At 40.6% G+C, this 10,509-nt stretch overlaps 1 protein-coding gene and 1 long non-coding RNA gene across 6 annotated transcripts; one reads left to right on the top strand and one right to left on the bottom strand.

Annotated features, from left to right (window-relative positions):
• Positions 1 to 1,373: 1,373 nt before the first annotated feature.
• Positions 1,374 to 2,364, bottom strand: LOC106341354. Its single transcript, XR_001269615.1, has 3 exons — positions 1,960 to 2,364; positions 1,699 to 1,774; positions 1,374 to 1,612 (listed from the first exon to the last, which is right to left on the bottom strand). It is a non-coding gene; the product is annotated as an uncharacterized LOC106341354 (long non-coding RNA).
• A 390-nt stretch (positions 2,365 to 2,754) lies between these two features.
• LOC106341351 (mechanosensitive ion channel protein 3, chloroplastic-like) lies at positions 2,755 to 7,842 on the top strand. Of its 5 annotated transcripts, none has more exons than XR_001269611.1 (15): positions 2,755 to 2,960; positions 3,230 to 3,349; positions 3,436 to 3,495; positions 3,808 to 3,965; positions 4,194 to 4,317; positions 4,411 to 4,511; positions 4,588 to 4,701; positions 4,969 to 5,029; positions 5,461 to 5,610; positions 5,692 to 5,802; positions 5,952 to 6,119; positions 6,212 to 6,325; positions 6,409 to 6,465; positions 6,830 to 7,621; positions 7,658 to 7,842. XR_001269611.1 is itself a non-coding variant. In XM_013780135.1 (14 exons), exons 2-14 carry the CDS (start codon positions 3,281 to 3,283, stop codon positions 7,550 to 7,552), a joined length of 2,010 nt encoding a protein of 669 aa, XP_013635589.1. In that variant the 5' UTR covers positions 2,755 to 2,959; positions 3,257 to 3,280; the 3' UTR covers positions 7,553 to 7,789. The 5 variants fall into 5 exon arrangements, 3 of the variants coding, with proteins under 3 accessions (XP_013635589.1, XP_013635590.1, XP_013635588.1); XR_001269612.1 differs by having other exon boundaries at positions 6,830 to 7,626; positions 7,663 to 7,789; XM_013780135.1 differs by having other exon boundaries at positions 2,755 to 2,959; positions 3,257 to 3,349; positions 6,830 to 7,789.
• Positions 7,843 to 10,509: the final 2,667 nt, after the last annotated feature.

Genomic DNA, 10,509 nt, shown 5'->3' with positions numbered 1-10,509 from the left:
AACCACTCGACCATCAATGAACTGGGGGGACTTACTGTTGGGGATGGATGTAACCCATCCACAAAGCCCATCGAACAAAAGGCCCAATCCAGTAAGCCGGATTGCCATCAGCTCGGAAGCCGATGCTCAAGGCTTCGACTTAACCAAGGAATGCTTTTAGTCGAAGCGGAGAGCAAACAGAGCGCGATCGATCGACTAAACAGCTCAGGGCGAGCATTCCCCTAATCAGGCCCGAAAGGCCGACAAGGCCCAATCAACTAAAAGGAGATTAGGTTAAGACGATCGAACAGACTATAAAAGGAGAGGAAAGCAAAGGAGAAAGACATCGATACTTAGCTACACAAACTGGGCGGCGAGATTAGGATTTATTTTCCGTACAATCATCTCTCTGCTGTTTGTATTTTTCCGGTTTAAGCTCTCACGAGCTCCGGCTCTTTTACTTTCTCCACCTTTGTAACCTCATCTCGAAATCTAATAAACGCCTCTGTTCGTCCCATTTTTAGTATTGTTTACTCTATCCGAGACCAATCTCACCTTAAACAAGAAAAGCTACAGTTTAGAATCTTTGTGGAGAAAAGCTACAGCTCCAAGTTTACGGAGATAAAGAAATCAACCAAGAAGCAAAACAGGTTGACTTGTGGAACAAGGAAACCTCTTAGTATAATAATGTGTTCCGTCTTGGCTTGAGAAAGTGGCACCTCCGGACCAATTGGAACATAAAACATTATTATACAAAGGAAAAAGGTGATTAGATTATGGTGTATACTTTGTAGAACTTGACGTAAGAATCAAGTACTTACACAACCCTAACCTTGGTTTAGCTTGACCAAAGAGCATGCGTTGAGATCTTTTTGCGTAACGTGAACGTCACATGGTCTTACGTACATCACATGATCATATATACGAGTTGCAACACGAGATGAAACGGACACAGACATGAAGCGCTTGATGGCATTGATGACATGGCTATGACGACGTCAACGGGAAGACCAGACCGGAGCTGATGACTAGAGATCAATCAAAGGTGGAGGAGAATAAGCTTGGTACACAAGAAAGAGTGGGACCATGATCTCACTTGCTCGGATCTCGACAATGATGGCTTGCGATAACTCTATTGACGAGGACATGGCTCTCAGGTGGTGGCTCGTCGCTCATGGCTCATGACGGCACATATCAGTGGTAGACAGTGTTGCGGCAATGTGATATCAATTCCAGTATAAAGGCCTCGTAACACCTGATCTCTACAGATTTAATTAATGACAATAAAAACGTACATAGTTAGAAAGGAACGATATTTTCATGTCATAATTAAGTATTCAAATGCAGCACAAGTGAAGATATAGTGAGGTATACAAAATCTACAATACCCAAGTGAGGATTCCGATACTTTTAGAGTGCATAAAGGAAACCCAAATCCTACACATCTCGGTTAATAGATGAGAAACTGATTAAACTTCGTCTGAGAAGAAAGCGGTTTCCCACGCCCCATTGTGTACACTCGCGTCCCATCAGGCTTTCTCGGGACGGACAATATCTTTTAGACCTCCACCGGATGTTGATGGAGATTCTATTTCATGGAAAAGTGATGAGCTTGATGGTAAGTTTCCACGTCCTGTGGAAAAGATATGAGAAAAAGAATGGGCCTCAAAATTTCATTACCACTTTCCATTGTGGTGCTTAGATGGAAAGTATTAATACCGTTGCTGCCGTGATGATTTTTTCACATTCCCTGTCCTGACTTCTTGGTTGTGTTCTCATTTTTATCATCCCCATCCTGAAAATGGTAATCTTTCAGTAAAAAACAGTTGTTTGGTATTATAGCTTAGCCAACTCATAACTACACAATTTATTAAAGTCGATTTATTCAACTCCTAAATACTTCAGACTGTAATGTTGATTACATCACTTTCAATAGAATGCGTTGACTAATCTATGAAAGAAGAGACATGAGGATCTAACCTTGTTGCTTTCAGGTTCAGAGAGATGGATTTGCTTGCCCAAAACTTTAAAATTTGAATGAATCCCCATTTCACAATGCATCCACATAATGAGATATAGCCCAGCGAAACCAAAACCGGATTCTTAAAAACAGAACGTAGCTGAGGGGTCTTGATAAAAAGAAATTGCCTGATTTTTTTCTATGGAGATTGTAGAGTTTGCTTGGATGGAAAATTCGATGAGGTAATTTTATAAAGGAGGAGAAAGAGAGGAAGTTGAAACGAAACCATCAAGGAATGAGTTAAGAACATAATTGAATGAGGGAGTGTGGGTTGTGCGTGATAACGGTGAATTGCAGTGATTCCAAACGACGAAGAAGAAAAGTTGACGGATAATTATTGTTGTCATCAGAGTTTAGGTTTTTCTGAGATGGGGTTCAAGTGGGCCACTGAAAATTATTACTGGCCGAGAGGTATTATCAGATTTTCATACTTGTCGACTTGAGACTGTTATGACGTGGCAGAATAAAACATTTTTATTGGCTTGAATTAATTGCTGATGTGGACTTTTTTTTTGTCGAGCATATTTGGCTTTTAGTATTGTATATGATACGTAATAATAATGTTGATGTGGTTAAAAAGACATGTTATTTTGTCTGGATCCAATACATACATCCAACGGATCAGTTTGATAATTAGTTCACGTGGGAAGCATGCGGAGGAAAAGCGTTGTGCATTTGGAGGATAAGAGTGAAAATTGTAATTTTGCGGGACCACAGGAAAATCGAAATATCTTCTTTCTTCATCATTCCTTTTCCTCTCTATCCAAAAACTTTCATTTGTTTTTGAATTTTAGAGAAAGAGAGAGAGAAGGAGACGTCATCTCATAGCACACGTTAGCTAGATGCATGTCTTGTTGTTTTGTTTTCAGAAGAAGAAAAAAAAGCTCACCGTTTATCTCTGATTCTAACCACTCGTCTTATCAGATCTCATCGTTTGCTCTCGATTTCTCATCTCCTTAGGTAACGATATTTGTGTTCCGTGGCTACGATTAGGCCATAAACTAGAAGGATTCGAAGGAGTAATGTGAAATTGGCTTTAGATTACAATGATCGGCTTGATTATTGCGTTTTTTTCAATCATTCGTAGAGATTGTATGAGTTTCGTCTTCTAAGGAAACCTGAAGTTATTATTGTGCAAACTGTTTCATAATTTTGAAAATCTTCGGCGGTTTTGACTTTTGAGTATAGAGATCGTATTTTCACGGTTCAAGATTCTTCTGAAGCTGATTCTTGCTCCGCTAATTGATTTGTACATAGGAAGCTTAGTTATCTACAATTGAGATGATGATGCGTTCTGTCTCACTACCACTCTCTCATCACAAGATCCATGAGGCTTCTGGATACCATAATGTGCCTACTCGTGTCATTTTCCAATTTTAGATTTTTTTTTTCCTTAATTCCTCCGTGTTTACTTATAATTTATCTGTTTCCTGCAGAATTCTGCTTGCAAAAATCGTGTGTACCTGACGCGGACAGGTCTTTCATCATGTTCCACGGTATCATCTGTGCTGTTATCATAGTTTTTATGGCTTATGATTCTTGAATCGTCAATCTATTTGGGTCTTTATATGATTTTCTTCAACCAATGCTGTTATTGTCTCTTCCTTTGAACTTATAACTTTTTTGTCAGCAGCGTCCTTATTTATGCTTGTGTGACTGCTTCTATTGTATTTCAGTCTCCTTTAAACTATGTGTTTTCTATCTATCTCCACCCTCTTGAACAGAGATTCATGTTTCAAGTAAAATTATGGATTATAACTTGTATGGGCTTTTTTTTTAATTCTATGTTTCCTCTCCTTTTGTCTTAGAGACAAGACGTTTGGAGTCTTCAGCTTCTCGAGAGCTTGAGTGGTTCAAAATCCCCTGTATCATCTAGGTGTAATGCATTGGTTTGCCGAGCAGCTCTCTTTCCATGGGTTGGAAGTGAAGGCCCCATTGTTAAATCAACTTCAGTAATACTCGCACGGTTATATGCTCGAACCCTTATTCACTTCTAGTATCAAAAGAGTGACGTAGGTTTAATTGACAAAGTGTCACACACATCACATGTTTTTGCTTACAACTGAGACCCAAAAGAGATCATATTTGAATATGGAGAGTAGGATATACATTCCATTTTTGGTCTGTCTGTCAAATAATTTTTCAAGTTTTCAGTTATGCCATTTTTATCTGAAATGTTGGTCATTAATATCAGGGCATATGATGCTTTACGTGGAAATCCTCATTTAATGAAACTAATTCCAGCAGTTGGGATTCTTGCATTTGCTACATGGGGGCTTAGACCTCTTCTGCACCTTACCAGAACTACTTTGTTTGAGGTGAGATGTGATTCTTCCTGATATATTCCTTCACTTCCGGTTCCTAGAGTACTTGGTATAGTTTATTCTTAGTTGATGCAACTTTGATTCCAGAAGGGAAATGATGTAAACTCGCAAAAGAGCAGCACGCAACACTTAGTTGTGTCATATCTTCAGCCTTTACTGCTTTGGAGTGGAGCACTCCTTTTATGCAGGTGGACAAGATTTTTGTTTCTTAACTAGTTTAACAATTTATGTCTTCACTAAAACTATTATGGAATTGTCTCTCAGAACATTGGACCCGATAGTATTGTCTTCAAGTGCGAGCCAGGCTATTAAAACGCGCCTTCTTAGCTTTGCTCGCTCCATGTCAACGGTGTTGGCGTTTGCCTGCTGCTTATCAAGGTGGGCAAGAGTTTCTGTTTACTGCTAGTGTGCTTCTGTTAGAACACTACTACGTTGAGCTTCACTATTGAAGTACTTGTCTAAGAATAAAAGTCTTCAAAATACCTAAATTACCTTTCTGTCGGCGCAGCACTAGGTTCTTTCAATCAGTTAGAAATAGAGCATGCTATTATTGTTTTAATCCTTGTATATCTGCAAAATATTTACCTTATTGAGTTCTAAATGTGTTTCAGTTACTGAGCATGTTATACGATGTCTTTTCTGCAGTCTACTTCAGCAGGCGCAGAAATTTTTTATGGAGACAAATAATCCTGCCGACACCAGAAATGTATGTCTCCCTATCCTTAAATCGGACTTGGGCACACTTTTTTTGTTAATGGTTATTTTTCTTCCTAATAGACCATATGATGTCTCAGCTGGAGGGCTGATTTTTCTTTAGCAGTTATCTCGTAGGAAAAGTTAACTAAGCTTTGTTTCACGTCTAATCTTTCAATCAAAGAAGGGGATATACTCTATGTGAACTGTACTTCAGATTGCTACTCTCATGAACAAATAAGCATTCTACCCCTCCAAACTTGTATTCTTTTGTGAATTTGCAGTCGTTTATTTTAGTTGTTCTGAAGGAATAAACTCCTTCAACATATATAGACAAGATCTCAGTTAGTTGATCACAAGTTGTATTTTAGTTGTTCTGGAGGAATATATTTTAGCTACTGTGGTTTATTCAGAAGTATGCTAATCTGTTTGTCGTTATGCCAGATGGGTTTCAGTTTTGCTGGAAAAGCTGTTTACACTGCTGCGTGGGTCGCTGCTGCTTCATTGTTTATGGAGCTTTTGGGTTTCTCTACCCAGAAGTGGCTAACTGCGGGAGGTCTGGGGACAGTACTGCTGACTCTCGCTGGTCGTGAGGTGAGATACATTCTTTATGAATTTTTTTTGGCTATTAAATCTTTTTACAGTGGGAAACAAAAACTTTTGTGGATGGTGCAGATACTTACTAACTTTCTTTCAAGCATTATGATTCATGCTACACGGCCCTTTGTTTTGAATGAGTGGATACAGACCAAGATAGGAGGCTATGAAGTATCTGGCACTGTAGAGGTCCGTTAACTTGTCAAAATATATTTCTACTATCACAGGCTGCCTCTTAGACTGATTTTCTTAATTCATATCATGTCACGTGCTTCAGACGGTAGTCTGTCTTATAATATAATTTTGTTCCATGAAATTTGACTCTGCTTCTTTTTCAGCACGTTGGGTGGTGGTCACCGACAATTATCAGAGGTGATGACCGTGAAGCAGTTCATATTCCTAACCACCAATTCAGTGTAAATATTGTGAGGAATCTAACTCAAAAGACACATTGGCGGATCAAAACACATCTTGCCATCAGTCATCTTGATGTCAGCAAAATTAATGTGAGAAAATATTCTTGTGTTACGCGTGCTTTTATACCCGAACTTTTAAACTCTGCTGATGTGACAAGTTGTATTATTTTTCAACTTCACAGAATATTGTTGCTGATATGCGCAAGGTGTTGTCTAAAAACCCTCAAATCGAGCAGCAAAAAATACACAGGAGAGTCTTTTTGGAGGAAATAGATCCAGAGAACCAAGCCCTTAGGGTGAGAAGATGCAGTTTTGTCAATATATAATATGTTTGTTTCGCGCTAATCAGTTTAACATCTGTATCTGATTTTTTTTGCAGATCCTAATATCTTGTTTTGTAAAAACTTCACGTTTTGAAGAATACCTCTGTGTTAAGGTATGTAAAAGTTAACTAAATAGACACTTTTTTCACCTAAATGTATATCTTTTTGATGCTGATTTATATCGTTCAGACTGTGCACTTCACCTTAGAATTCTTTACAATCTTTGTAATAACACGCATGCGTGCACAACAATACATCAGTTTGATCAGCTCGTTTCACGTTTTTTATTTTATTTCGTCACGCTTCCGAGAAATTGTTTTGTAGTCAGTCAATACTTGTTTGTATCTGAGCATATGTGCCTGTCACATGTGTTTGTGTCTGTGGGTTAAATTCGCATGTCATGTGGTTCTGTACTAATGTGTCAATGCTGAAATCTCATGAACTTACTATGTCATAAAAAATGTATTCTTTTAACAGGAAGCAGTGATCCTGGATCTTCTTAGAGTTATTAGGCATCACGGAGCACGTCTAGCAACTCCGCTTCGCACAGTTCAGAGGATGCGTAATGAGGCTGAGGTGGACAGTGCAGCATTTTCAGATATCGTTTTTAATCAAGCAGCTATGAACCGTCGATACATGCTGATTGAGCCATCCTACAAAATCAACAGCGATGATAACGCAAAGTCCTCCTTGCCTAACTCAGTGCAAAAAAGTGAAGAAAAGGATCCTGAAGGAGAACCATCGGAATCCAATACTGAAGCAAAAGACAACGGATCAGTGTTGGTTTCAGAAGCCAAAAAGGAGAAACCGAAAGCAGGTCTTGATTCCAACTCCAGTACAGGCACTAAAGGTACCAGAGCTTCATCTTCGGAACAGCCAGCAGAACAGAAGTCAGAAGAAAAGAAGAAAGAGAGTGCCTCCGGAGAGTTGAATAAAGCAGAGAAGGAAGACGTTTCTGATGGGGAAGCTGCAACAGAGCAGACACTGAAACCAAAATCAAGACAAGGAACCGAAAAGAGCAACGGAGATCAGAAAGCTCGAGATGGTGGTGGAGGATCTGGTGCCAGTTCTTCTTTAGAGGAGAATATTGTTCTCGGTGTTGCTTTGGATGGCTCAAAACGTACACTCCCGATTGACGAAGAACTCGAGGCATCTGGCGTGTTAACGGAGTCTGAAGAACTTGGTGTTGGATCGGAGTGAGACAAGGAGAAGATGTATAAACTTTGTATTCCAAGCAGCTTAGTACATTTGTAGAAAGTAAGAAAGAAACTGAAATGGAGAAATGAGCGCGACTCTGTAAAGAAACTGAAATGGAGAAATGAGCGCGACTCTGTTAATTTTTTTATAAGCCTAGAGGTTTGCGCCATTTTTTCAGTGTAAATAATCACAAGTGACCCGAAAACTTTAAGGTTGTTTGTTTCGAGTTGTTAGTTTGAAGTTCTTTTGTGTTTGAAAAATTCATTATGATAAAATTGATTCATTAGCAAAAACTGTTTAAATCCAAGGGGGGCTCTAGGCAAGAAGATATACAACAGTGTGCATTAGAAACTTTAATATTTGAAGAGCTTACAAAATGAAACAACATGATCTAGATCGCTAACAATCTAGATCACCCGAGATCAGCAAACTCAAAAATCAGGGGACTCTTTGCAAGAAGATATATAAAGGAATATTGGTAACGTTAGAATCTGAGTATACATGGAACATGAGCTCTAAAACTGTTTTAGAATCTTTTTTTTTGATCAAAAAACTGTTTTAGAATCTAATAACATAAAGTAAAAGGGAATTATCTTCTCCTCGCGCCAGCACAATAAATAGAGGAAGGAGGCTTACACCTGTCCAAACAGAGAAACGCAGCCCATCATTTATACATTCTGCTCTTTGTGTGTGGCCTTATAAAGCCCATACCAATATCTATTGCAAAACGATACGTTTTGATTTTCACCGTAAGAACAAAACAAGATATTTCCAAAATGTTGTGTCTCTTACATTTTTTGTTTCAGCGCTCTCTCTTCTCAACCGTAGCGGTTCTAGGGTTTTGCTCTGTTTGTTCATCTTCTTCCTATCGATCCAGAGCTCAATCGGTTACGGATTCAATCATCTTAAATACCTTATTAAATCCATCGCACACAATCTATCTTCAATCACGCTTTTGCTCTTCAGGGGCGGTGGATGTTCGAGTATAAAAATGTAAGCATCCCTACGCTCCGAGTCATCCTATCAATCATTTAGAACATATAAATCTACTTATTCACTGAAAAAATGGCTAACTCTTGAGTTTTCTTTTCCGATTTGAAGTTCAACAGAAGTTCTTCCACGGTTGAGGTGAGACTACTGCGTTTCTGGGAGGCGAGGAATATCAGACGCGCTGATGAGCTCATGTCCGTTGATATGCTTTTGGTTGATACAAATGTGAGTTTCGTTTTAGGGTTTCTTCGGGATTCTTGAATTTTATTTTCGCGTTTATAAGAATTTGCATTGAACATTAATGATCTGTTTAATGAATATGACAATTTCCATAAACGTTTCAGGCGACTCTTATGCCAGCCACCGTTGCTGCTAGCCGTGTTCCAACCTTTGCTCCCCATCTCACGGCAGGGTCGATGTATTCCATCACCGGTTTTGATGTGGCTTGGTGTAATCCAAACTTCAGGCTGTCTGACTCCTCTTTGTTGATCCAGTTCAGTGATGCAACCTCCTTGAACGTGTTAACTGAACCGAACCGAGTTCTCCACACTCTGAAAAATGCTTCCCATTCCGTAGGCAAAGCGAGATGCTTGCTCTAGCAAACACTAGCAGTCAGCTCCCGGGTAATCCTTTTACGTTTGTCATCGTTCTAACGGGAAAATAAATTAAATTTTCATTCATTCGTAGATAGTATTGGGGAGATCACGGCTGTTAAAAGTTCTGTCAGTGACCCTCCAGCAGACAAGAATCACTTGATGGTGACCACCAAACTGGGGAAGTAAGTAGTTAATAATTTTTAGAGCCTCTCCAAAAAAAACATATCTCATGCATCATGTTTACTACAAACACCGTAATGATCACATACATATCTGTTATGTATTAGCAGCGATGCTTGTGTGACTTTGAGTTTGTGTAACGACCTAATTCCGCAGGCCCAGCAAAGCCCAATCAATTTGAAGGAAACCCTAGGTGAGTTCCTATTTAAACAAAGTTAGCCTATTAGTTTATTCAGAAAAAGTATAAGGCGTCGAACCTCTGCAGATTTTGAGCCGTCAGAGAGAGATATTGGTGAACTGTCTCAGCCACCGTCGACTGAGATCAGATCCGTCACGCCACCGCCGTCTCACGCCCTAGATAATCCGCGAACCGCCTTTTCCGATTGGTTAAGTGTTGGCCATTTAGTAAATCATCGATATCTCTCTAACCATTGCGTTTCTCGCGATTTCAAGGCCACCGGTGTGTTCGTGACGTCGAGATGAGTTCGGAGCAGGAGTTTCATCCGGAGAGCCGCCGCGACGCGCCCACACGCGCAGGAGGAAGATTCGCGCGTGCATCTCACGTGCCACCGTCTCCGCCGAACGTTCGCCAGAGCCACCGCAGCCGGCCACCGTCCGTTCGCCGCCGGGAAGCCGACGCCGCATCACGGCTGCACCTCCGTCGCCGCATCACCGCCGCGCCTCCGCCACCGCCGGTGATTTTCCGGTAAGCCACCACCGTTGCTGGCCGCCGCCGGCGACCGGTCTCCGGCGAATCGCCGGTCGACTCGCCGGTCGACTCGCCGGTAACTCGGTGACTCGGCCGAGTCGACTCAGCGAGTCAAGCCGTTGACCAGTCAAGCCGGTTTGGTTTGGTTGGTTTGTTAAATTGATTTCCGGTTTGGATTGAACCGATTTGAAATCGATTTGAATCTGGTCCAATTGAAATCGAACTTGGTTAAGGAAAACCGGGTGGTTCAATTCGATTTCAATTTGGTCAAGGGTTGACCGGCTTGGGTCAGAGTTGACCGGGTTGACCTTTGATCAGCGGGTTGACTTTTTGACTAGATCGCCGGTTATCCGTTTTGGACCGTTCGAAGGGCGTTCTGACTCGATTATTCGCCCTGATTTCAGATTTGGAGTTTGTTTGAGCAGCTAGAGTTCATAGCTATCACTTTTCCACATTGCTAAGGTGAGGGTCTATTCCGTAAATCC

The sequence above is a fragment of the Brassica oleracea genome, chromosome C4, assembly GCF_000695525.1.
Source record: "Brassica oleracea var. oleracea cultivar TO1000 chromosome C4, BOL, whole genome shotgun sequence".
NCBI classification, from domain to species: domain Eukaryota; kingdom Viridiplantae; phylum Streptophyta; class Magnoliopsida; order Brassicales; family Brassicaceae; genus Brassica; species Brassica oleracea.
This window is presented reverse-complemented; position numbering and strand designations above follow the sequence as displayed.

Coding starts and splice junctions, on each gene's coding strand:
- LOC106341351 (XM_013780135.1), top strand. CDS start 3,281: ATGATGATGCGTTCTGTCTCACTACCACTCTCTCATCACAAGATCCAT. Junction 4,702..4,968: donor TTTGCCTGCTGCTTATCAAG/GTGGGCAAGAGT, acceptor TCTTTTCTGCAG/TCTACTTCAGCAGGCGCAGA. Junction 5,030..5,460: donor ATCCTGCCGACACCAGAAAT/GTATGTCTCCCT, acceptor TCGTTATGCCAG/ATGGGTTTCAGTTTTGCTGG.